At 39.4% G+C, this 27,526-nt stretch overlaps 1 protein-coding gene across 3 annotated transcripts in view; it reads right to left on the bottom strand.

Annotated features, from left to right (window-relative positions):
- Positions 1-27,526, bottom strand: part of SEC24C (SEC24 homolog C, COPII coat complex component) — a 35,405-nt gene that overhangs the window by 4,399 nt on the left and 3,480 nt on the right. The window contains exons 2-22 of one of the 3 annotated variants that reach the window (XM_071564506.1): positions 23,280-23,482; positions 20,283-20,369; positions 17,682-17,823; positions 16,244-16,419; positions 14,482-14,910; positions 13,049-13,179; positions 11,817-11,885; positions 9,980-10,091; positions 9,026-9,153; positions 8,701-8,839; positions 7,097-7,212; positions 5,839-5,963; positions 5,386-5,577; positions 4,317-4,410; positions 3,409-3,525; positions 2,759-2,929; positions 2,295-2,391; positions 1,889-2,034; positions 1,470-1,608; positions 554-672; positions 2-181 (exon numbers count right to left, since the gene is read on the bottom strand). In XM_071564506.1, the coding sequence (XP_071420607.1) occupies positions 2-181; positions 554-672; positions 1,470-1,608; positions 1,889-2,034; positions 2,295-2,391; positions 2,759-2,929; positions 3,409-3,525; positions 4,317-4,410; positions 5,386-5,577; positions 5,839-5,963; positions 7,097-7,212; positions 8,701-8,839; positions 9,026-9,153; positions 9,980-10,091; positions 11,817-11,885; positions 13,049-13,179; positions 14,482-14,910; positions 16,244-16,419; positions 17,682-17,823; positions 20,283-20,369; positions 23,280-23,454 (3,084 nt within the window). In that variant the 5' untranslated portion in view covers positions 23,455-23,482. The remainder of the gene's footprint in view (position 1; positions 182-553; positions 673-1,469; positions 1,609-1,888; positions 2,035-2,294; positions 2,392-2,758; positions 2,930-3,408; positions 3,526-4,316; positions 4,411-5,385; positions 5,578-5,838; positions 5,964-7,096; positions 7,213-8,700; positions 8,840-9,025; positions 9,154-9,979; positions 10,092-11,816; positions 11,886-13,048; positions 13,180-14,481; positions 14,911-16,243; positions 16,420-17,681; positions 17,824-20,282; positions 20,370-23,279; positions 23,483-27,526) is intronic. The other 2 variants (XM_071564508.1, XM_071564509.1) reach the window with 2 other exon arrangements.

Raw genomic sequence — 27,526 nt, 5'->3', positions numbered from 1 at the left:
CCAGGGGCAAAAGCCTGGGATAAAAGAAAACATTTGTTTCAGCGACATCCATGGATGTCACTAACTGACGAATGTAGGCACGGTCATCCGTTGTGACCTCCGGACCAGGCTGAAGGACGTCACTCTTTAACACACAATTCAAGTACACAGGAAGCAGCTTCATGCACTCAGGGAGGATCAGCTACAAGTCACAAGGAGACAGAAGTTGGTCAGCTCTCTTGTTGACTAATGTGACTTGCATGAACCAATGAAGGGTGATACTGCTGTGAGGGGTGAAAGCTGATAGTCTAATTACACCATGGACTTGCAAAATAAACAAAACTTATCCCTGAAACAGGAAGTGTTCCCTGGGCTCCAGACAGATGTTCAAGAAGCCATTCTCTGCTATAGTTTTTACTTGCAGCTTCCCTACTTTCCTGACTCTCTTTGCAAATTTCTGCTGAGCAAAGCAATTTACTTGTTTTGAGTAGGCTAAGTAGGAAGAAGCTGCCACCATTTTTTAATTCCTGAGCCTGAGATTCAAGTGAAAGCATCAGTGAAAGCATCAGTTTACCTGGCCAGCAGAAGAGGGACTAGCACAGTTCTTTCGATAGCAAGCTAGGATCTGGGCACACTGGTTGATCAGTGCATCTCGTACAGTCTTTACTGGACTACTCAGAACTCCACGATATGCTGCATAGAAAGAGGAAAGCGATGGATTGCTGTCAAGTGATTGCTCATGAACAAAACACTACTTCCACAAAGTCAATCTGAACAACTGTTGTTTATGAAAGTCTTTACTCCTACTGCTTCGAACTTGTAGGAAAGTGATGACATATTCCTATTGAAGACATGAAGAAGCTCATTTACTGTGTTTTATTACATATTCTTTAACTCTTTATCTCCCATGTACTTTAAATACACTTACTATAATTGCAGGCATGGGGTTCTATAAAAACTTCTTTCATACCCTGGCTGTCTTTCTTTAATAGTCTAAAATAGACTGTTTCTTTCATTTTAATGGTAATAAACATACACAACTCTAAATAGCTATTGGATTTCTAGGCTTTTATTGTAAACTACAAAGTGTAAATAGGGTACAATGCATAGGAATATTTAACTCAGATCTATGATCAAAGGCCATCATTTCCTATTGTCAGAGCAAAATTCTGGAACATTTAAAGAATTAACTAAACCAGTCCAAAAATAAATACAAGAATGAATTCAGACAGCTGCCAATACAAACTGTTATTAAAAACATTTAGACAAGAATTTGCATGAAGAATAAGCCTATACCCTTCATCTGTACCTCTCATCCTCACCAGCAATAGTATCATCACAGCTTTATTGCTCTTTCCTGTAACTGACTGGAGAATCAGGATAGTCACCTGACATTTGAAGTAAGAAGAATAAGCAGGTGTCACTGGATGACAACAGGCATTTTAAGAGCAGTTACAGGTTGCAACTCTTGTTACCGTAATTACCCTTACCAAACTTAGCCAAGTAGTTGATGAGTGTGTCTGTCTCACAGTTGCGATAGAGATCAGCAAGCTGCGTGCAACAGTTCAAGGAGAGATTGTGAATGCGGAGTCGTCGTTGTCCTGCACAACTTGTATATAACAGGGCACACTGTAGGAGACAAAAAAGCCAGGATATAAAAAAAATGAGGTCCTGCTACAATAAGAAGGGCAAGGCTTGAATATCAGGGTGAATGAAAGATAACAAGCAGTAATTTCAGCAGTCGTATTAAGGAGTCTGGTCTAAGTCACCATGAGAGCGCCTGTGCTGAAAGGTCAAGGGTATAGTAAGGTACAGAACGAAAGAATAAACAGTTCCTTGAAGAAGTGTCTAATAATTCAGCTCAATTGTCAATTTGCTTCTTTCTCCTAGAAAGCCTAATCCCCCATACCTGAAGGAGGGCACCACTGTCTTCACTCAATTTGTCATCATGCTTGAATTCCACTGTAATTGTTTTATCACAGTCCAAACCTGCCATCTCTACATCAGTTGTGTTGCTCATATAGAAAGCTCCAAAAAAGTCAGTTGCTCGAATACCTAAAAAAGGAAAACATCCAACATGAACCACAACTTTCAACAGACAGACACCCTTTGGAACCTGACACTTAGTCATCCTGGCAGATTTCAGAGGGGATCTTGGCACAGTCTCAACAAAAGGGTAGGAAGTCCAGAGCTTTAGCAGAGCTTTTTGCATAGCCTAGTCTCAATATTATTTAAATTAAGGAAAAGTCTCTTACTTCCCATGGGACATGCTTGAAGTAGTCAGTTTATTAAGACTCATCCATGCTAACACCCACCTGTGCTTGTGCGCACTCTCATTACAGCATCAAATCCCACTTCCTTCTGGACATCTCTTCTCAAGTCATTCAGGAACCTATCCTGGTCTGTCTCCAGCTAGAAGACAAGCACTAATTGAAGTTTCATACTCCCATAAATCAGAGCTGCTTCATAAAACATAAAGTAATTTAAAACCAGGTAATACTTCCTGCAGTCTTACTTTAAAAGTCAGCCAACATGCCCTGCTCATGAAATACTGTGCTAAACGGTAACAGCATTTCCTGTTGGGGATTTCATTATTAACAGAAATATTTGGGTAAACACACAAAGCTAACAAAATAATTTTGTGAACATCTTGAAATTAAGTAGGCATTTGTTTCCAAAGTACTTCTTCACTATGGTTCACACTATGAAAATAGAACCCTTCACTAAATAATAATCCTTACTTAGATCAAATACCAGTGCGAGTCAATGTCACTCCTACCTGGAAGTACGCATATTTATAGATGGAGCCTCCCGTCTGGAAAGGTACTACACCTAGTGTGGCCACATCCAAATACTGGTTTGGAAACAGGAACAGATCCACACAGCAGCCCTGGGCCACACACTCCTTGGCCAAATTGTTATAAAAGCTTGTCTGCGGTTGAAACAAAGTCTAAGAAAGGAAATCAGAGATGAGGTCAGAAGTTTGTGGCAAGAAAAGGAAAGTGAGATCCAGTTTATAATCTTAGTCAATACACTTTGATTCTTTAAGTCTCTTTTCAGGAAAACTAGGATCATATAAAGTCTCCCTAACTCTGCCTTTGAAAAACTGTTGATTATTGTGAAAATTACTACACATTTTTTTTAAATTATAAGTTCAGCACATTTACTTTAACACAGACTTGGTATTTCACCCTGTATAATAATCTAGAGCTAACTCTTCTTGTTCTCAGACCACAGCTGTCCTTATGATCTCAAGTCTCCACAGCCTTGTTTGGGAATGGAAGATAAAAGGGGAATGTTAAAACATATTAGCTAGCACTGTTACATTATGTGCTAATCTTATAATTTTTAAAATGCTGACTCAATTATTTTATTCCATAAAGAGTGTAACATACACCGCTCTGTAAGGATGATGCAAATGACTATTACCTTCTCCTTATCTGTGTTGATGAGTTTCCTATCATCCCTGTTCTTCAGCTTTCCTGGGGCCTCTGCGATGGGCAGAGAGGTGTGGAAAATGAAGAGTTTGCCAGCACATTCAGCTGCCTACAGGAAAGTGAATACAACCACAGAGGGTAGAAGCATTTTTTATATTGTAAAGGAAACAAACATTCGAGCATTCTCATCACACTTTTACATCAGGGTGACACTCTCCAGATATACAGGTTCATTGTCACTTGGTTACTTCAACTGTTGTCCAATACAGGGAGCACAGATTACTGGTCAGTTATAGAAAAGCAAGTTTCAGTTCTGCTGGATTTGTACTAGGGTTTTCAGTAGAATCATATAAGCAATCAATTCCATCAGTAGATACAAGTCAGAATTAAACATGTACTGGAGTGGAAGAACTTCAGGAAAGGTTTTCTTAGTTAGCACATTATTGTGGACAACTTCAACAAATGGCATTCTCTCCTTTTAATTAAGATTCTACCAGAGTTTCAGGCACAGGATTAGAAAGATCAAATTACAGAACACCTCCATGAGGCTTAATAGACTTCAGCACTTGGTTTTATTGCTGGAGGATCTTTTTTTTTAACCTGTAGCTTCTGTAATTGGTTTAAAGCAAAACCTAGACAGGTAACAGGGTAAGCCATGCACCTTGTACTTTTGAAAAAAATGATTTAAAAGAGATCTGGGTAAAGAACATACAGCTAGCTACACAAAACTGAAGGTACATGCACTTGAAGAATGAGCCAAGGACTCCTTACATGTAGTGCATCTACCACAAGGAACTTACAAAAAGGTTACAAAATTGTCTTATTAGTGTACGTTAGCAGCACATGAACTTCACAGTACGCAGGCTGAAAACAATTTGCCATAACAACACATTCACTAACCTTCAGTGCCTCCAGCCCTGCTTGAATCACAGGTGCAAAAACAGTTTCTGTTTCTCTTGTGTCTGCAAACATTTCTGGAATCTGATCCAGCAAACTAGCAAAGAACAAGAAAAAAGAGGAATTCAAAATTACATTTAACTGGAAAAGCAGTTGTAGCTGATGACCTACAGGACCAAGGTGGTTTAAACAGAAGGCCCTAACATATCTCTAAATTTATGTAACTTTGACACTATTGGACATCTCATCTATGACAAAAATCCTTTATCATTTTTCATGGGCTTCTCTCATCCATATCTTCATTGTTTGCTGTATAGCCTCAACTGATGCCTCCTACAGTTCCTCTTCTATATTCCTTCACTTTTAATATATTCCAATACATATAGGTAAGTAAATACTTAGGAAATAGTAGTGACAACTGGCCTCGGTTTGCCAAGCATCTTCTGTACTATTCAAAGATTAATAGGTTTAATCCACAGTTTTGTATTTAGGCTTGTTAAATGCATTACAAAACAGACTAGAAATTTTCTCTAAAAATATGCAGTACCAGATCCAAGAATGTAGTTATCTACACAAGTCCAAGCATCATGCTAAATAGTTCACAAAAAGTTCGCTAATTTCTTTCTTTTCTTTTAGATTTTATCTTCTCTATCCCGCTAACTCTATTTTCTCCATAGAACCAAATTTGGGCTCCACTGTTGTCTCAATTTGAGTACTTAACTGTTGCCTTAAAGACAGTGATTCAGTATTCTTACAGCTTTCACTCTGCATCATTCTAGCTGTGTTTTGTTGTGGCTTTGCTTCAGGTGGGTTTTTTTGGTGTTTCTTTCTCCTTCACCTCAGAAATGCCCTTCTGCACTAAATCAATCCCCTTATATGTATTTTCTGCCACGCTGGACTATGAGCCACATACACCCTCAGCCCAAGAATTTTCCCATCCTACTTTGCCAGCCTAATCTCAAAGAGTATGTGGAGAGACTTGTAGGTGAGTAACATGACAATTAAGCACGCAACGTTTGAATCTACCAAACCAAGTATTTTACTACAAATATTGTAAATCAATTTATATTACCTGGCAATAACTGTCCTGGACTCATTCACATTCACCAGAAAACCATCAAGGAGTGGCACAAACATATCTGCCACATCTGAGACAACCATCATTTGTGGCTGTGCCAGTGAGCTCTTCACGTTATAGAAGTGTAACACTTTGTTGTAGGTGACAAAGCCTACTCGAATGGCCGATTCTTCCATGTTGCCTTCCCTGTAAGAGACATACTTGCCTTCACATCTAAGTAGAGAGGGAAACCATTACACATAACCCAACACAGTAAGGGAAAAATGAAAAGGAGTAAAACTTATTTTCCCCTAGAAAGGTATTAAGAAAAGTGTTCTGCTTGGCCCTTGTCTAATAAAAAACTTGACAGGCTTATCAAATGAGTTTTTAATTTCTAGCTTTTTTTAAAGAGAAAAAGTGACAGTATCCCCCATTTTCACCAGGTACAGTAGTTCACAATATACCTACCTGGGCAGGTAATCTAGGAGTGACTTTAATTCTTCACATATTAGCCTCACTAAGCCACTCTTCACAGCATTGTAAGACACATCAATCATGAAGATGAAAGCAGGTGGACTGGGAAATTTGTTATTCTGTGGAAGAGGGGGATGAAGTCACATTACTGCCATGTAATGTAGCTCACATAACAGCTCTCTAACACAGATCAATGCTGGTCAAAACTCTAATAGCTTTCATGTACTTCTGTACTCATGAGCAGCAGTTGTTTCTTCAGATCATTCTTCCATCCTTTTTCAACTACAGACATGTAATCACACCATGTTGAAACAGACTGGTATTAAATGCACTGATTTTACCATTGATCAGAGAAGAACAGGCTAAACGAAGTCATCCATTTACATGACTAGGCTAGATCAGAAAAGTGGACAGGGAAGATCCCTGCCAGTTCTCTAGACTTTGGAATCTGACCAGACTTGCTATAGGCGATTTCACCAATATAAGCAAAAGATTTTCCTCTCCAAGAACTGCAACCTTTTCCTTCGTAAAGCTGGGAAGATCCCATCTTGTTTGAATTAAAAATTATTCTTATGCTTTTAGAAAATAATTGTTTTTTTCTCTTAAAGCAAAGCCAAGCCATCAGAAGGCAACTGGTATAAAGTAGCAACATTTAGGTATCTATTCTCCCAGCACATATTTCAGCAGAGATATAAGTTGCTGTAATAAATACCTTGCACCTATTTTTCCTATTCCTCACAAGTTAATTGTTATTCAAACCTTCAATTTAAAAGCAAACCTGATCTAGTATTTCTACACTATTCTTGTGCTTTTAACCACTATGGCTGTATTTGAAATTCAGATAAATAGGTAAGGTTTGCCTTAGGCAACAAGCAGGCACACTGAATAGTTACTACTCTACTTGTCTTGAATCTCTCCTACAGTTCCCTCTCCCTTACAAGGACTACTGCACAAGACATGAGTCTCTTCTGCAGAATTCCTAAGGTAACAGCACCTACAGCTCCTCATGTGGCTCCAGAAAAAGAAAAGAGACAGACAACTATAATAAAATTATATTATAACATGTGTGATCAAAACTTCCTCTGCTTTGGAAAGTAAACAGACAAGCAAGTTATTTTACACAATAAAGTGGGTTGGATTAATGCTGTTAATTATCTCTGTCAGTTAGAAATCAGCCCCAAACAGTTAATGTCATTCTCACTTTTAAGAAAATAAGCAAAATAAATATAACAATAAACACACACTACAGTACCTTGCAGTAGTCAACTGTTGCTAGAAACTCATAAGATCCCAATGACAACTCAGGTCGGTCATAGAAGTCTACTCGCTTTCCAGTATGATCCAAATGCTGGAAGTAGTGAGGTGGCACTGGGAAAGGAAAAAATCATTAAGTTCAGTGACATGCCCATGATAAATACAGTGACCAGAGAGCCAGCATGACAACAGCTGTTTCAAATAAAACTCCAGAAAAGTTAGCTACCACTTTGGGCTAGTATGCAAGTATTACTAATAATATTAATGCAATTTAAGAACAACATTAAAGACAAAAATTATAAACTTATTCCAGTTCATGCACCAGATGCCTCACTGTATAGTCACTGTTGTACTTTTCTTGAATTTCTTTCCATTCTCATTTTACCTTTCATATTAGAAATATCAATAGAACACACTTTTTGGATTATCCTGAAGGATTTAGTCTAAAGGAAAAATATAACCATCTCATGTAAGTGGTAACAAATGACTTAAAATAGAGTTTGAGGCAAACTACATTACTGTTTGAGGCTACAACATTACTGACCCAAATCAGACTTCCTAAAATACTGACCACCTTATTTTGCCATATGAGTTAGTATTTTTCCTTCCCTTCCCATGCTGCACAAGAACAAATCCTCCAGGCACTATCATGTGCAGAGACTGACATAATTCTTTTATCAGAATAGACAGGGCACTTCTTACAGTGGATTAAGGAGGTTCAGTGCCCAGTACTTTAGTGCTGGCAACAGGCTTCAGAAAATAAAATAAGTAATAATTAAAACTCAGTTTTTGCCGACAAAAGTCGGATGCAGAAACAAAGCATTTCCCTTGTGCCCCAAGAACTACCCTCCTGCAGAACTGCCAGGGTGACAAAATGTATCCCAGCTATGGCTGTGTATATAGCTCTGGGGAGAACAAAATGAGATTAAATATGGTGGATGTGGTCATCACAGGTAAATTATTCTAAACATTCACAGTTTCAAAAGATCAAAAGAAAAAGTTATACCATTAAGACTGTAAGTACCTATCACTCTTCTCTCCAAGTACACACCTAGTACAAGCCAATTGCCTGACTGTTTTTGCAGAGAAAACAAAATTTATTCTCAAGTTTTAGGTACAACTACACTGTATTTTCAAAGCACTGCTTTCATCAGCAGTCCCTCAGCATCCCTCCCTTTTCTGCCTTTGCTCAGTTGTTACAGGTACAGCCATTCACACAGTTGCTGAGTGAGCAGGGACAGAGAACGTGCACAGGCTGAAAATCACCAGACAAAACTGGTTGTTAAAGTTGGTCATTTGTAATCCCTGTTTTGGTTAGTACAAACACTTGTACAGCATAACTGAGGTGGTAAGAACAGTCCATTAAAAGCCATTTGTGTTACCAACTGAAACACTGAAAACATCATCCTAAGATTTGTTGTACCTTACATTGCACTGTGCCTTCAAAACAAATCTACAGATGAATTTTTTCAAGAGTTGACACACATTAAAGCACAGTATTTATTATAAATGATCATAACACAATAAAGATTTATTTGCCTGCATCTTGTCCAAAGACCTCTACAGTAGAGCCCAGAGACCAACTTCTAGAAGAAACCTTACCCTCAGTGACACAGCTGCAGAAACAACACTGGAACCTCCTTCCGCCCTCAATGAATTGCATAAAAGGGCACATGTAAGCTTTGCACCTATTACATCGGACAGGACCAGATTCTCCATGGTCTACCAAATAGGGAAGGGTCTGTGGAAGCAGGAGGAAAGAAACATGAAAAGAAAGGTCACATGATGATAAGAAAAAAGTGAACATACATAATGTAGAGCTTCAAACTATCTCCCTGTATATTGCACAGGATTTAACATTTTGACAATGCTCTCCTGGGCAGTCCCGAGTACACGCAGGGCACACAGACCCGCACACGGCACTCACCTCCTCCGGCGGCAGCACAGCCAGCGGCTTTATGACGGCAGCAAGGGGAACTTGGGACTGTTTGGCCATATCAGAAGTGCAGGGAATATTGTAAGATGTGCATCTGATGTAGCGGGGACTTGCATTACCTGGGGAACAAATAAAAAAATCCCCATAAATTTCAGTACAAGTTAAGTTGATATTGAAGAACAGAAACAATGATACCTTCAGTTGTGTTGTTAAGCCATAGACAGAGACTAAGAGCTTATCCAAACAATCAGTTTCAATCTGTGGAAAACCCAAATTCCAAATAATTATTTTTAACTACATATAATAAAAGTCCTTAACTCAAAACAAATGAACTGGACTCCACATCAACCTAAACCTCCAAGAGGCATTCCTGTTTCACTCTTTTTGCAGACTAGAACATACAGAAAACTCTACTCAAACATTTCTACTGTTTGATTTTGTAATTTTTGCAAGAGTAAACATTTGATTGTAGAATCAGATTCTGCAGTTCTTTCTGGAACTTTAAAACTCAAAAAAGGTGTGAGAAATCAGAAGATGAAATATCATTTGTCTATGAAGACCATGGTCCAATTTACTTCCCACTTAATTTTAAAAAACACAGTTCCCAGTCCAAGCCTAATGATACTGCTAGCAAATTTCAGTTCTGAAATGTTGTTTATATAGCACTACAGAAGAGGCTTCATTTGCTGCTTTCTGGTATCTCTCATAATTAATGCTGGTCCTAGGTATGTGCCTCAAAAAACACTTTTTACCTGAAAATTAATTACTAGCTACCAAACAATTAGAAGAATCTAAACTGAGATCAAATCAACACAGAACCTGAAATTAAGCTTCTGTTGGTAAAACACACAACCCCAGCAACTGAAATAATTATTTTCCTTTAAAGACAGACAGTTCTGTCCCTGACTCTTTGGGGTTTATGGTTTGTTTGGGAAAAGTATTTACCTTGATCCTTGACCAAGAAATTTGTAGTAACAAGAGGTGGGACCTGCCCTCTCACTCCAGTGACAAATGGTTCTGACCCACGATTACTTCTGTCATCTTCAATCACTTGAATCTATGTTGGAAAACACTATGTTAATATTTGGAGGCTTGGTTTCACAGTACTGTAAAGTGTAAAATCTACAAGGCAGTGAAAAGGGGACTGGAGGCAAACACTACTATCTCCAAGAATAAGAAGTCTAAAGCAAGTAAGTTCTGTCAAGCAGTCACCTCTCAGTTTGATTTCAAATAGTTCTTAATGACTAATAATTACTACAAGCTGAAAATAGTAATTTTCCCTTAAGTATTCTTAGTAGCAGCATATTTTGTGTTTTAAGCCCTGATCTGAACTCATAAAAGCCAAACTCAGATCAAGAAAGGAATTTTTGGTAGTACTCCCCTTCATGGTTCTAGTCAAATTAAAATTAGAAGTTTCTGCAAGCCTCAAGTTGAAGCCTATTGGTAACCTGGATTTTCTTTCTGTTATGTTCCCACTATTTTCACAAACATGGGTTTATTTCTAAGCACTCTAACTCTGACCTAAAGACAGGTGCTTGCAAGCTCGGGTGGGATCATTACTTTGTGGTGCTCAGGGGTTTGTGATTTCAATTCTGGGGAAGTGAAGGTTCAGTAGACTTTTCAATGAATGAAATCTAAACTTCAAAGCTTGTAAAAATCGTAAATTTCTTAATATTTCAAATTCTTCATTATTGCAAATATGCTAAAGATAATAGAAATATATCAAATTGTTTTAATTTACTAAAATATCCACTGACCTCTGCTTAAGAACAGAGAATTTAGTTGGTACACAGTTTAAACTGTATTTCCACACTGATGGCTGAATGAAAGAATTAAAGCTAACAATTATTCTTCTTATCTTATTTTGCCACATGCTTTTGCCTACAGTAAATTCTGAAATGCAGAAGTTTGCACAGCAGAACTTTAGCCCTCAGTACAGATTGCAAGCTGCCAGCAGGAAAAGCCTCCCACAGCTTCAGACAGTGACTACTGCAGGACAAATCTAGTCCCATTTGAAAAGTCTACAGGCTGACTGATGTTGGTGATCTCACCACTGGTCCCTGTCACATGATGATGGTTATCTTTGACTAAATGAGGAAGAAGTGACACAGGGTAACAAAAAGCCAAATGTGGTTTTTATCTTCCCATCCAAAAGGTAGCTGCTTTTTTCTGTCTTTAGGTAATATTCTCTAACATAAGCATTAAATTTTCAAATTCAAAATTTAATGGTTATGTATGAGCACAGATAATGAGAATGTTTATAGCTCCCCATGCCTCATACTAAGCTACCAGATTTATCAAGAATTAACATCCAAACAAAACAGTCCATCTTCAATTTTAGAACTTCAAAGTATTGGCCTAATACTCAAATATCAACAAGAACAGTAATCAAATTCTGATCAAGACTGCTAGAAAACACGGCTACAAAGGCTCATGCTGTGTATGAGACACACATTATATGGACACACACTGCTGGGTTACACTGAAAATGCCAGCTGGAATCCAATGAAGGTGATATCCTAATGATCAGTCAAAGAAGGGGAGACATTCTTCATGATCTGTTTCTGAAACACTCTGCTTTCTATTGCCTCACCATTTATCACAGAAGATTTGAACAACCTCATGTGGTGTAATGTTACTCATTTGGATAAGGCAAGCAGAAGACAGAAAGGAAAGGGTAAAGGATTAATGATGTAGGGTTAGTGAGGTGAAGGTCAGGTTTCAGGCATGCACAGATGGTCACCAACACACAGACTATGACTGACATACATACAGCACTTACTGGACTAGGAATTGCATCTGGGTCTATTCTGTGCCTGGGTTTCTGCTGGGGTGGCAGCTCATTAAGTTGCTTTTTTTTAATAAAAAATAAGAGTGCCACAAAAAAAAAGGAAGAAAGAAAGAAAAGACAATAATAAACCAAAAAGGAACAGTGTTACTTCTCTCTACCCAAACCTGTAGCACTGGAATTAGATACACTTGGATACTGGTTCATGCAACAGGACACATCAGCTTCTGCAGCACACACCAATCCCAGACTTGTCTTGCCAGGATACTGGGCTTGGGCTCTGAACACACTGCTAGCAGAGGCAGGGGCTCACCTGACCACTTTGGTTAGAAACTGGGGATTTATGCTTTAAGAACATGCTAACATGGAGGCAACTGACACAAGCCATTTGAGATCCACTTAGTGGAAGAAAAGAAAGGCAGACAAGCAATTAAAGACATATTCTAAAAAAAAACAAAAACAGTCACAAGCTTTACAGAAACCTGGAGTCTAACCAGATAATCTTTTTTGAATGGAAGTAACTTCTGAAAAACATCAGTTCAGATCTAAGATGCAACCTAAGGATAAATTGTTTTCATAGTTTTGAAGTACAGAACAGCACAGTAGACCAGTGGCAGTAATACTGCCAGGCTTAATATTACTCATCATTGCTACCCTTTACATATAACTGCTCATCCTTTCTCAGAATCTCCAGTCTTAAAGACAATCCCAATTTGAGAAGCTGTCCATAATTGAATGATATAGCATCATGACTTCATGACCCAAAAAACCAAACCAATTTTGATAGATTATAGGAAAAGCACGACAATCACCTCCTACTAACCATACTTTAAGCATGCACCATGCAGTTTGCACATTGTCACCTCAAACCCTGAAATTAGTTCATCTTGCAAAGTCATTATGCAAGAATCCAGAAATGGAGAAACAAGTTCAACCAAAGTCCTCAAGGATTCTCAGAAAGTAACACAGTACAGAAAAAGACCTGAGGAATTAAACCAGTGATTTCCATATGCAGTGCCTTTCTTCAGTCACTAAGAAAAATACTGTCTCTGGGCTTATATTCATAACAAGAGACTGAACGTGAACATAGGAGAGAAAAGTAAGCAGGAAAACACACTTATGTTATTTGGAATAAGAAACCTGTTTTCAGCTTTGGTCTCTGTCAGTTCTATTTTATGCAAACACACCGCAGAAGAGGTGACACTGGTAAGAACAAGTAAGCTTACAGGACTAGGAATGGAATCCGGATCCAAGCGTTTTGGTGGAGGTGGTGGCCCAGGTGGACTTCCATAATTTGGTGTTCCTGGATAGGCTCCTCCATAGTTTGGTTGGGGACCCCTCACCTGTCCAAATGAACCTTAACAAGAAAGGAACACAAAAATCAAAGAGTGGCTTAATACTACGTGTTTCCTTATTAGACACTTCCTACTTTCCTGCCATCATCAAAAAAACCCTCAAGAAAAACAAAGTTATGTGCTTTACAATTAATTTGGATTAAACATATTTATCAGTGTTTTAGCTTAGATCCACACGTCTCTATCAACAATCCAATAAACTGAGGGATACAGTCCTCAAAACCAGACTTAACGAGACACAGGGTTTTAACCTGAACTTCACTAACTCTGCCCCAGCCAAAACAAGCACACTAAGGTAACTATGAGTAATATGATTACAATACATATTAAGATCATGCACTATGAACATTTAAATGCAGAACTGTCTAATAGAAAGCACACAGAGAACAGCCATATAAGCTAATGGACAATCCCTAATTCTTCAAATTCAAAATATGCAAGGAGTTGGCTTGGGCAGTTTTGGCTTGTCTGAAATTATAGTAAGAGGTTAATGTGCAATTTTCTCTTTTGTTTTGTAACTACCTGAGGTTATTTCCTATTAATTTAGACAATTCCAGTCACTTACAGAATAACAGCATGATTTATCCCATTAGTATTCTTACAGTTTATGGGAATTTGGACAGATATTTTTAGGTAATTACCTGGCCAGTAGTGCAAAACTGCATGGGGGATGGGATTCTCAATCCTAACATTTGCACATGATTACTTTATCCTAGCTATCTGTAGGTGGTATTGGTTAAAAACCAGCCAGAACTGTTGATAATTCAGAAAGCTTAACTGCTCTTACTTTCAAGCACATTCAAGACATGCAAGGTGCTACAAGGAGCAAAATACAGTTATGTGAATTAAAGGAGAAAACATTGCAACTCCTTTTTCAACTTTTAACAACTTCTGTCATACATGCATATGAACAGTGGCCACAAATTTAAAAAATAGTAAGTAAGGCTTTTCAGTATTTCAGATGTCACTTTTTTAACAGATGAAGTTGCAGACAGCAAACTGAAGTCCATAATAAAATTTTTATCACAAATTCTGGTATTATTATGGCACTAATTACCAAATAGTTTTTGGTCAAGTAAGCTAGGATTCCTTTAGTTACATTAATCGATTAAAACCTGTATGATAAAATATTTTAGAATGACACATGCTACTGTTTATCTTAGACATGAGCGCAGGGAAACAGGAGGGAAGCACTGAAGTGTCAGGAGCCCAAAAGTAACAAAGCTGAAACCTAGTTCTCAGTCTGCAGCATACAGAGAAACAGAGAACATGTAACTTACAACTCCTATACTAGAAATACTCACCATTCTGCTGCATTTGGTATCCTGGCTGAGGAGGATGAGTGGGAGGAGGCGGTCCATGGAGGCCACTCATGGGCATGGCTGATGGAGGTGGTGGTGAGGGCACGTGATTGGGCTGGGATGATGGTGGTCCAGCAAGTGTCTGCCCAGGCAGTGGAGGGCCTGGCATGGCAGGTGGCCTTGGGGCACCTGTGGTAGGAGGGTAAGAGGAAGGTCCAACCCCTGTGGAAGGGGGAGGTGGGACAAAACCAGGGACTTGAGTAGGCAGGCGCTGAGCTGGTACTGTCTGACCAGGAAATGGAGGCTGTGCCAAAGGCAGACCCTGAGTCACACTGGTAGGAGGGGGTCCTTGGCTCGCAGAGTAAGGTGTGTAGAGACCAGATCCTGTCGCACTAAAGCTTTCTAAGACTGGGGGAACCGATGTTGGGGGACCTGGTAAGAAGAAGAGAAGATACAATACCATTTTCTTCTATTCTCAAGTCAATTGAAATGCAAGCAAGACTCATTTGATCTAAATCACCCAAATAGGTCTACGACTTTCTCATCTTCAGATGGATTTACCAGTACTAGCAGAGACAGACCTTAAGTGACCATCCTCCTAGACTGATCAGAGATGAAACTCCTTCAAGGGATCTGAAACTTAGTAATTCCTTCACTGTTCTCTCTCTGAAAGTCTGAGCTACTTATTTTACATAATGAGAATACATTTCAGGATTCAGGGCCAGAAAAAAGGGGCAAAGCCAGAAGTGCAAAACAAGAACCGCCACAAGCCTGTCTACGGATTTATTGAACTAAAAGAAGTTTCTGTCTTAAACTCCACATTAGGTGGAGCCTGTAAATCAAGAATGATTTTGAGCTTTGTGGGTTTAATAGAATGAAACTAGTACCACCTGTACTTACCACAGTACTAGTTCTGAGAACAATTTTTGACACACACATTTGCAAAAGGCGAAGAAATCTCCCTGAAGAAATCCCTATGTAATCCTAACTTCCTATAAAATCTGCCTTACAATACAACATGCTTGTTAAAAAGTACTTTAGCGAAACAATTTAAAAACAGTGTAGTCAGACCAACTTACACATAACCAAACACAAAACTCTAGTCTTCAATTAAAAAAAAGTTCTGTAATCCATAGCAATGAGATTGTAGATCTAATACAATAGAACAATATATCTAAATTCAATTTATACTCCTCATTCAGTTCAGACTGTTTAAGGAAGCTTCTTGACTTCCAGCAAAATACCTTGCCATTTATAGGGCCCTTTTTCCATTGAGGGTTGGTATTTTAGGGTTGTGGGGGTTTTATTGCGTTTGTTTTTTTTGTTTGTTCGTTGGTTGGTTGGTTGGCTTTTTTGGTTTTGTTTTTGTGGATTTTTTTTTTGCGGTTGGTTTTTTTTTTGGTTTGGTTTTTTTTGACTGGGCTGCTGCACAGCAGTAGCAAGGCATGTAGACTCTCCAACAGCTTACTTAGGGACGGACTGTGTTTCACACCAAGACTCACCTAACTGAGGATCAATGTTCTTACTCCCTCCTGTTATTCACATCCAGCAATGCTTCCTGCACTGTCCCTTACAATAGTCTCAGTTCTGTTCCCCCAAATTATGACATTATTAATTAAGAAAACCACTGTTTACTATGGCAGATGTCAACACCCAGAGAATTGCCATAACCATATGGCAATGAATCATTGACAAGACAAAAATCATTATGAAATTACTAGCAAACTGAAAATCAACAGCATGTTTCTGCAGCCTGGAAACCCACCATATCCCAGCGCAGATGGGGGAGGAGCAGAGGCCGCGGCCCTGCCAAGGGCCATCCCTGCCATGTGGTTAGTGAGCTGCTGCACGCCGGCCGGCGGCCCGAATTGCTGGAACGCAGACGCCTGGCTGGCAGGAGCGGGCGCTGAGCCCGGCAGGAACGGCTGAGAAGGAGGGGGCCTGAGAAGGAAGAGGAGAAACTTAACTGATTCCTCGTTATACAAGATGCTACAGTTCTCTGTCTTTTAAAATTGTTCTACCACAGAAACAGGGGCGGTCCCGTGGTGTAATGGAGAGCACTCTGAACTCCAAGTCCCAAGGACCTGAGTTCGAGTCTCAGTGGGGACCGTCCCCTGGCAGTTCAAGCCTCCTTGCCATCCCATCCCGTCAGATCTCAGATGCTCAGCAGGGTCAGCCCCGGTCAGTACCGGGGGCTGTGACAGTCCCGAGGACTTCAGTGTCACTGTCCAAGCTCGCTCGGCTGTGGCAGATGGACCTCAGGAGTTAAACGGTGGGGCCAGTTCTGCACACGCTGTGCCTCACCTAAAACATCCACTGTGCAGGCTGGACGGGCACACCCACACGGGGAGAGCCCTGCCCAAATCTTCATTCATGAAGTCTGGCCACACACACAGAGCACAGAAACACTAGCTGGGTCTCAATTATATACATGAAGGACTGTAACTCAGTTTTGGAAAAATAATTACATATCCTGCAAGGATCTGAATCCCCTTCCTCAGAAAAATCTATCAGCTCTTGAAATACAAATTCTTTGTTTTTGTTAATTCCATTTTAGTTATCCCAACAAATCAGAAATGCTGCAATGGAGTCTACAGGGTGAGCAACAGCAAGGCCCAGGTAAAAATGCTCTGTTACTCAAAAGATTTGGACCCTCCAAGACTGTTGCCACTTTCACCACAGAGATAATGGCAGTATCTTTCTGGAAAAGACGCTGAAGAGCTTTAGATGAAGACAACCCAGGGATCCATAATGGACAGAAGAGGACCCAGAATCAAATCAATACTAAGAAATTACTCAGTAATGACAGCAACATATTCCAGAGATCAATTCACACTGCCAAGGAATCAAATATTATGGCTATGTGGATGTAATTATTTTAAGACAAAACAGATTACAGGAATCAGAATTTTTTAAAGGGGAAAATGACTACCACAAAGAAAGTCTTTGGAGGAGAAGAGGCTTTGATCCTCACTGACATCTAGTCATACCCTTCCAGAAGTTTCTCATCTCCAGAGATACTTATTTGCTAACAAATAGCCCTATGGCAAAATGTTGTTCCCAAACAGTTACAAAGCAATGAGGAAAGTTAATATCCACCACAGAAAAAAAAACAGGAACTGCGTTTGGTTTAGATCCTAAAATGTCTAGACTCAGGTTTACCAAGGCAGGATTTTGTTACAATTTGCTCTTCTTGTATGTACCTCTGCATGGGGGCCGCTGAAGCTGGAATGCCATTCTGCACATCGCCATGTTCAAACTGACTGTATGCCAGGGGGCCAGAAGGATGAGACGCTCCAGAGGCTGGAGGGGGAGCTCCAGAAGGTGGTGGGGCTCTTAATGAACCTACAGTCATTAGGAAAAAAAACCACTAAAATATCACAAATTAGAGAAACAAGGGTTTGAACCAACTACCATAAAAAAATCCAAGTGCAGAGTTGTTGTATCATGAGTAACTATGAGCAACAAATAATTTATACAACTATATTAGAATTAGCAAAAATGAAAGCACAAATATTTTAAGCAGTGTTACCAGTTACCAACTCTACACAGATCAAGCAGAAAATATGTGCTGCAGAGGGTCTTCAAAAGACAACTTTATCTTTTATGAAGAAAAAACCCTATTATCTTGCCAGTAAGGTTTTGAATTCTTCCTCCTTCAGGTTCGCTTTTCTTTTATCCAGACCAAGAGGAGTATTTACATGGAACCTCATGTCCATTACAGGTCAGTTTTCCCTACTTGCAAGGTAAGCAGGCTATGCAAGTAGATTCAGTTTTCAAAAATTACATTTGAGTAGCTGTGTTTATAGATAACATAATGGGGGTCCCCACAGATGGTTCTTTCCAGCCTCTCAGGATTGGAGTCTAACACAAATACTTTCCCATCTTTCACACTGAGCTGCTTCAGTCACAGACCAAACATATTTGCCTCAGAAATCAGTCCTTCCACAGATGGCACAACGTTGGATACAACACCAACAGACCAACTGCAGTTCCTGGTTCCCAAAAAGAGACTATAAACTTCTATTTTAATAATACCATGTTAACAATGTTGATAATTAGAACAATTATGGCCATGGCTGCTAACCACAAGGAAACCCATTTCATGCATTGGGTATCGTTAAGTACAAATAAACTGCCCACGAGACCAGGACTACACATACTCACTGTTGTGTCACTGACAGTGACCAGCATGGCAAGTTTAAAGGGACTCTGAAAACTCCCTGTGAGGAACCATTATGAAATGGGAAATAAGGGGAGCCATTTCTCAATTCTATGGCATAATTTATACCCCAAAGCATGAAGTTTCAACTCGCATACTGTCTGCTACATGCAATTCTTAGCAAGTTTGGGGATGTCAAGTCAAGGAAGGAATTAACTAGACCTTGTATGAATAACCAATAATTTCTTGGGTTCTTTTCTTTATTACTAAACCTTTTCCTGTTCTTCATTTTGAGACTTAGGATTTAATTACTCCTAGAGACACTATTTTGATATACCTTTCTCTCATTAAATCTTGTCTTTTCTAAACTACTGTTACAGCACCTTTGTCTTACTGTTCCTCTGGCTAAGCATTTCCTGATCTCTAACTATTTTGCATGTTATTTCTGAACATCTTTTGTGATACCTTTTCAGTTGATTTAATATACTTCATTATTTTGCAGCAATTTCTTTCCTCTGATAGTACATGTAAACTATTTGGCCTTCTTACCTTTTGTTTTTGAAGGCACAGTTCATCCAATTCCTGGAGGGAACCTACACTTTTTTATATACATTATATTACATTTTTCCCTCTCAAATTTAACAGGCATACCATTTGACAAATACATGCTTACTTCAGAAAAAGCTTTGGAAGTATTCTTTTCCTAGTTCTTGTCACAAATACACTTCTGTAACCATTACCACAGACTGCTCAATCACTGAAAAAAAATCACTTGAAGAGATATAGCTATCTAGTGGTTTATTAGCCTAAGATTCATTATTCCCGAGGAATACTCAAGTTCCCCTTCCTACATCTTTGAGATGTAGTTCTTTCTCATCACAGACTTCAAAACAGCAGTAATTACAGCAAAATGGGAAATGCTTGTGACTGCCTCAAAGCCCCAAGACTGTCATCTTCAATTCCAACATCCTGAACCTCTAAACTAATTGACACCACTAAAAAAATAGCTCCTCCAAAATACCACTAGTTGGAAAGAAAGGAAAATACCTAACGATTTCTTGCAGCATTTCTAATTCTTACATCTTGATTGCTAGTTGTGAAAATATATTTCCTTATTCAAGTCACAGCTTCTGGAATCATAATTATAATATATATTTGGTGTCTAAGTATAACCAAGGGAGGTAAAAACTTATTTCTCCCCTTAAATGAAAGCAGAAGCTACAAAAATCTCATTAATTCCATTAACAACTTTGTGAGATTTTTCATTTCTTTGCAAAGTTATCATTTCAAACCCTGCGTGCCCTCTCAAGTGGGAGACTCCATTCTTTTAAACTAAGGATTCTACCTGATAGAACCTGAATGGACCAATTCAGATTTTGAAACCAGACTTCAGAAAACATTAGTCACAAGTCAGTTTTTATCTGTGAATCTGCATGCGTAGGAGATTTCTATTAAGATTATTTCTTCATCTCCTATTTATGCTTCTGCAATGCTGCCTACAAATAGATTGGGAAGTGTCCCACCCACCTCTGCCTGAATATTCAGGTACCCACACCTTCAAGATAAGTATCCATATTAAATGGGAACCTGGCAGAGAGGAAGCAACAGAGCACAAACACTCACACAAAAGGACATCATTTACCTATGAAATTAGGCGCAAGAGAAGAAGTGTCAGAGTTGAGAGATACAGGAGAGCCCTTCGAAGGGAACCCCAAGGAAGGAAAGTAACCTGGAAAGACAGAATACACCAGTAAATCAAGCCTGAGAGAAAGCACCAAGAGACAGTGTTTCCAATACTGAGGACAACCTGCAGTGAAGAAAATACCATATACCCAAAATTCATGTAATTTACCACATTGTTACCTTAAGCTATACTCCCTGTGTCATACCATGAATAACATATTATCAACACAGTTCTTGTCCTTACACTACTACAAGTGTTAACAGTTTCATAAACTAAGCCTGCATAAAACAATCCAGGCACAGCCCAACAGTTACTGGTATTCAGATAATTGTCTTTGCATTTTCAGCTGCATGACCTCATCAGAAGGAAACCAAGAGACTGACTGAAAGACTGGGGCAAAATTGTCCTGGTTCTTTCAACACCCACAGCTAAAAACAGGTATTTTCAGCTAGAACCACAGCACTCCATTTCTGGTCCCAAGAACGTCATTCCCCTGATTCCATTTAATTAAGTTAGGGTTTGTCACCATTAAACAGATGTGAAAGACTCCCTGGCTGAGGATGTCACCTGTTCCCAACACTTCTCCACTCAGACTTCCAAGCAGTTTTATTGTTATTTTCAAAATAAATCCCTAAAACAAGTAATTTGAGATCACAGAATAACCCTGGCAGTTGTCCTTTCACCCCTCAGTGTTCCCTAAATTCCTGCCACTCTAGTGCTTGTGAAATTAATTCTCTCTCCTCTACATTATGCAGCTACAAAAGGTCTTTCTACAAAGACTTGGAATAAACGTGCTGGAGATGGTGGTAGAAGGGCTAACTGTCGTTATCTTTACTATCACCTGTCTGCTATCTCTGACAATGCATTGTTGCTTTGTCACTCCCACCTGGGAGTCATACTCAGCAGCCACTCACAGGTCAACTTCTGGCTGCTGTGTAAGTGCTCAGAATTTTACATTCCTTCCTTCAAAGATAGGAATCCTGGGCAGTAAGAAGCCCAAAATGCACAGTTTGACAACTGAGATTTCCTTAATGCATGTCTGCTAAGTCTAGGAAGGATGATCTGAGAAGAAAAGATGGAACAAAAATCTCCATAAAATATGGGTGACCTTTGCTTATGTATGAATAAAGAACATGAGACGCTACTTGAGTAGTGCAATACAGATTTGTTGTCCACAGGAGACCACCTTGTTGCCCTCCATGTCACACCACCTTTCCATCATTACTGGCACAAACAAAGTCTGCCTTTTTAATCTGCACAAGTTTATGTGAATGTTACCAGGATATCTAGGTATGTCCTTACTGCACTGTTATGAACCACATTTTTGCTGTTCCAAAAAAAGGCAAATCAGAAATAAACCAGTAGAAAAGAGTTAATTCCCTTAAAAAGAAATTCTTTTTAGGCTTGTAAAGTCTGAAAATTCTTGAAGTATCTGATGGAAGATGCTCATCAGTTTCTTTCCACAAACGTTCCTAACAGCCAAACGCTGCTGTCTATAGATAGCTGCACTGACAAAACTTTTCAAAATCCGTAGTAATTTTTGTTCTTCTTGAATAACCTTCTCTCTCACTAAATCAAGTCCAGTTTCTCCCCATTCCTTTCACTGGACAGGAAACACTAGTTAGTCAATGGCTACAGTGAGGAGCCAAACAGAGCACTCAGTACTGGAGAGCTCTGCCTTCCCAGGTATTAGGGTGTCTTTCCTCTCCTCAGAGCTGATTTTCGTTACGTTATAGGAATTTAAACCCTTTGTGAAATTAGTAAAAAACTCTCAGATTAAAAGCGTCATTGGAAGAGATTTATTGAGAGCATGGGAGAAAGAGGATTAAGGAAAGAAAAGGAAGACGGAGCAACTGAATAATCCATTCTTTATCACATCACACTTTTACTCTCCTACTTGGTTACTCTGCTAACTCCAGACAAAAGTCCCACGGTGTAATTATTCAGCATCCAAATTTCAGTCTCCCACTTCCATTAGCTTCAAGAGAACTACAGGCACTTTGATTTTTCTTTCCTTCTCATTGAGTTTGGTTTAAAACTCAGTAAGTTGCAGAAGATTCAACATGTACTTGCAGGGGGGAATAATATGGAGACCATTAGCATGATCAGCATAGTCCTAATTACCTTAGAATACCCATCTGAAATCCAAACAAACATTTTAAAGTTCATGTAGTGCTTATTTTAGCAAAACTGAATTCATGTCCATGATTTCAAAAGGCAGACATACATCTATTCAATGAGTAGTATTTCCTCCTCTACATTTCAGATGTTAAAGTCACCATTAATTTCCTAAAGCAATTCAGGTACTTAATACAAATACTCGCAAAGTTCTTTAATCATTTTAAGTCAGCGCTTCTTTTGAAAACAGGAAAAGTTGAACTACTTCATTTCTTTCTTTCTTTAACACACAAAAATAAAATGGGGTATGATCCTGCACAGTCAGTGAAATTCTGGAACACATTAGCTTGCCACATGTCCACAAACTGTCTTTTGAATTTAAAGGCATTAGAGAAAATAACTCCAAATAAATACACTTCCTGCCTAGAGTTGGATATCTTAAGTCTTTCAGGATGGAGTGCAGATCTTTCTATGTAATAATGTAACGCAGGCCGAGTTATAAATCTGTTATAGTCCCTAACTGTTCATAACCTCATCAGGAATACTGTTCTAGTCAGGTGCTTCAGGGTCGGAGGCACGACACAGAAAAAAGCAGACTGCTTCTCAACGTGTTAATTTTATGAGCCACTAAAACAAGAGTAAGCCCAACTAAACTGGACAAGTGACAGAACAATAACTTCAGAATATGGGAGAACATGATTTTTAACATCATGTGACACACAGAAAAAAGATAATTGCTACCACAAAACAAGAGTTACAAGAGGAAGTATATAGAAAAAATGTCATGCACACCACAAATCACAGGTTATCAATCTTAATGTATTGACTGAGAAGTACCTTGTGGAGGGAGTGGCTGTTGATATCCTGGCACTGGCCCATTATAAGCTCCATACTGCGCGGGAGGCACCCCTGGCAGTGACTGTCCCCCGTAGGCAGGCTGCTGGTAGCCCTGATAGCCAGGCTGAGGTTGCGCGTAAGGAGGCCCCGTGTGAGCTTGCTGGTTTACACTCATTGTATTCACATCCCCAAACTAATCTCACCTGCAAAAAGGGCAGGAAAAAGGGCTTTTAGCAGACATAAAACCAAACCGGCCGACTTCTCTACTGTTTTCACATAAATGAGAGCTCCTAAATACTTGGGAAGGTAAAACATTAATGGTAATTCACTCTTGCACAGCAATTTTTTCAAGTAAGATAAATGCTTTACAAGAGCTTGTTCAAAAACCCGTATTTTCAGAAACTGTTTTTTCTAATTGACTTATTCAATGCTTCCTCTTGGTTAGACTTGTGATCATTATCTTAGATAAAAGTACCATCATTTGTCATTCCATTAGCAGATTATTATCTAACTTCCTGGGAGAAACGTTGTGAACTCCTGCCATCTCACAGAACATCAGAGCAACAGAAAACAGATTTCATGACACAGATGAGTGATTCCATAACGCTTCAACAACGCTGAACAAGTTCAGCTTTCACCTCTGTGTTAGTTCACATGATCACATTTCCTTGCTACAAGCAACACACACTTAACCATCCACAAAAGTGGCTGCTTGAAGTGTTTGATAGAATCTAGAACAAGACCAACACAGGGAGTTACAGACTTTTTTTAAACAAGAGATGATTTAAAGTTCTTGTTACGTATATAAATTTCAGAAAAGGAAGATCTTCCAAAATAGGAACGTTCACTAAGAAAGATGTTCAAAATGGAAAATCATCACAGACAAAGATGGCACTAAAGGAGTAACACCTGAAAGCATCAGAGACAGCAGAGACATTTCTTAGCAAATTTACACAAGAAATCTTGCTGAACAGACTCCCAGCTCCCCTAACTGTACAAAGAGAGTGACCAGCTTTATATATAAAGAGAAAAACAGAAATGCCATTTTAAGACCTCACACCAAGCAGGCAATTCTTACAATATGAGGGCATCAAGAAGGCAGATAAGCCACAGTGCCCTTCAGTTGTGGAGAATCAAGGAAATGCCTTCATGGGCAGGAGATTCCCTCCTGGTGTTTCTCCTAGGAGTATTCTGCATTCCCTGTACTCCTTTGGACACTCCATATGTTCACTGTTATCCTCTTCAGGTAAGACTATCTACACTAACACTGTAAAGAAATGTGTTGAGCACAATTATTTACTAAAAAAATTGTTTGTATAAAAGAATGCAAAGTAAAGATAAAGCAAAAGACAGATGTTGCCTTCATATCTTTCTCCAGACCCTATAACGAACTTGTGTGTTAAAGACACTTAGTAAATCTTAACACAGAGGAGACAAAGCTGCAACAGTCACCAGAGAGTTGACCCAGAACCCGATGAGGAATCTACAGTTTAACTCAAACAGGTAACAAATACCCAGGCTGATATGTCTACACACTGATTAGTCTGTGCCAACCAGTGCTGAGGTTGGTTCTTCACATTACCAAAAATATGCCTAAGAATTATTTCGGCAACACAGTTGTACAGCAAAGGTACAAAACTAACTACAGCTCTGTAAGAATAACCTGCATGAAGAAATTACTTCAGATCTAAATGTATCATAAAGGGAAAATACATATATCATAATAGAGAGATCGAATTATTTACAGGAAAAAGCTAGAACAATACATAAAAGCTACATTTAACCTCCTATACCTAGTAAATATGATAAATGTCAGTACTATTGCTGCTAACACTCTCAACGTAAATTATAAACTTATGAAAGAAATAAAGGAGGCTTTACGTTTTTATTCTTCAAGCTGCATAAAGACAGGGCTTTTGTTTGGAAAAAGAACTCATCTTAAATATTTAAAGGTAATTTGCTCTTGAAAGTAACACATCACTTGCAACAGCTTACTACAGTGTAACAGAATTTTCAGCAGCCTGCAGAGGTTTTAAACATGATTCCTCTCTCACTGTCACGTTTATCATGTATAATCTTCTAAAATTCTGGTTTCCCACACCTCCTTTGACTTAATTCTGTAAAACAGTTTAAACTGACTGGGGCCAGGAAACCTGGACTTGGGGTCTGCTCCCTTCCCAAGCTCCCTGAAAGGTTCACCTCACCCTCCCCAGCAGGCAACAAATGTCACTACACTGCAATCACAGACCTAATCTCTGCCACCTTCTGTCAGTACAAACAATAAAGCAGGAGAATGTCCCCTGCAAACGTGGGGGTACAGGGAAGGGAGAATGCATAGAGAAGGCTGCTCTACCCACACGTCTTGGAACACCTGGGCAGGGCTTTCTGGCAGAGAAGGAGGCTGCTTTCTCTTCCTCCTGACCCTGCTTATGGTATTGCACACGATGAACCTGCCTTTTAGTCACTGCTCCTGCGAACAGGCCCTTCCTCCAGGAAGAGCTGCAGACACAGCAGCAGCATCCCACAGGATCCTTCCTGAGCTACAATCATTAAGGCACTCTTCACAAGTTACACCTACAGAAATCCCTGAACAGGGGAACATGGAGTGTTAGAACAAGGAATTACTACAGGGCAGAAGATCAATCTTTCATGCTTTTTTTCTCTAAAGTATAATAGGACAACTCAAGTATGTCCCTTGCAAACCACTTCTGACTTAACTGCTGTGAGTGTACACTCAGTAAGTGATCTTACCTGATGATTTTTTGCTATTTCCTGTTCAGCCTTCCCTCTCCGCCCTCATACGAGTATCAGTATTTCCTGCCTGAGCAGGTAGTATCTGTCAGCTTGTTGCTCTCTCCACAATACCAAAACCAAGAGGTTTGCTGCTTTAGCGCACAACTTGCAGAGAAAAAGAGTTTTGAGATAATCTCTGACACTTTTATGGAAAAATTAGCTACACAAAGGAGGTGGTTCTAACTCAAGTGTTCCAGGTGAAAGGCTGACACACCTCAGACCTTCCAAGTGCCAGCCAGTACAGGCTGATCAGTACAGCACAAGTTGGTGCTTGCTCTGCACTGGCAGAGGGTCAAGGACGGAGACCCAAGAACAAGTCTAGTGCTGAGGCTGGGGACAAGGCTGCATCATTATTTTGGTTGCCTGACTTGCTCTAAACGTAAGGCCAGTGGCATGTTTGCTCATCACTGATGTGAAATGCCACAAGGGCGGGGCCAAGAGTATCTGCCTCTGAGGACATGGAAGATGTCTGCCACTGCATGAGACCATTTTCCTTCTTCCCTACTACAAATTATTTGTATCAAACATTCATTTTGTTTCCAAAAAACACGTATCTGTAAATTAGAACCTGGTCACTTGAAGAGACACGGAGAAAGAGCATAAAATTCTCCCTTTTCTTGTGATACGAGGGGTGTTTGTGGAGAATCACAGAAATAACCCATACACCAGACAGGGAGAAGTGAAGAGAACAGGCCATTTCACTGGATAAAAATACTGACAATATTCCTTTGCAGTTGTAACACATTCCCAAAACTAAGCCAAACACGATACTAACACATGGTGTTGAACATCATATTACTGTTCACCAGTTATGGTACACAAAGCTCAAATAAGCAGGACTGACACTACAGGAAAAATGCTACGACGAGTGGTCATTACCATAAAGAACAACTTTGCTGCAAAGCAGGAACAGTCACTCTATGCCAGTTTCTGTTCCTCTGTACAAAGGCAGTTGACCATGTTGGTCAAAACAGTTACACAGATACAGTTTTACCAGAAAGCGTTTACACAAGACAGACAACCAGCGCTGATCAGCCACAAACTGAAGGAAGAAAAATACACAAGAATATTGAAGGCGAGAGTGGGTGAAATATTTTCATTTTTACAACAGCTTCCAGATTCCTCAGTATCCAAACAAATCAGACCACAGTGAAGTTTTTAGGGCCTGCTTTAAAAAAACCCCAGTGATTCACATGAGGTTGTTTCAATGAGCAAATCTCCCAAATGACTGAAAACTGCACATTCATCATTTCTTATGGTCTGCATTCACTGTGAACTTCCTTTTGAAACTGAAAAGCTTGATCTCATCAGTTCTTGTTCACTCTCTAAAGGAAAGGCATACAGCAAAATTACTTTCCTTCAGAAAGATGCCTTTTCTACTGGTCCCAGAGAAAGAAAAGCCTTGTTTGTTTCAGCTTCTTGGGAGACTGACACACTTAAAAAAACCCAAAACC

Source organism: Pithys albifrons, chromosome 9, assembly GCF_047495875.1.
Source record: "Pithys albifrons albifrons isolate INPA30051 chromosome 9, PitAlb_v1, whole genome shotgun sequence".
Lineage (NCBI taxonomy): Eukaryota > Metazoa > Chordata > Aves > Passeriformes > Thamnophilidae > Pithys > Pithys albifrons.
This window is presented reverse-complemented; position numbering and strand designations above follow the sequence as displayed.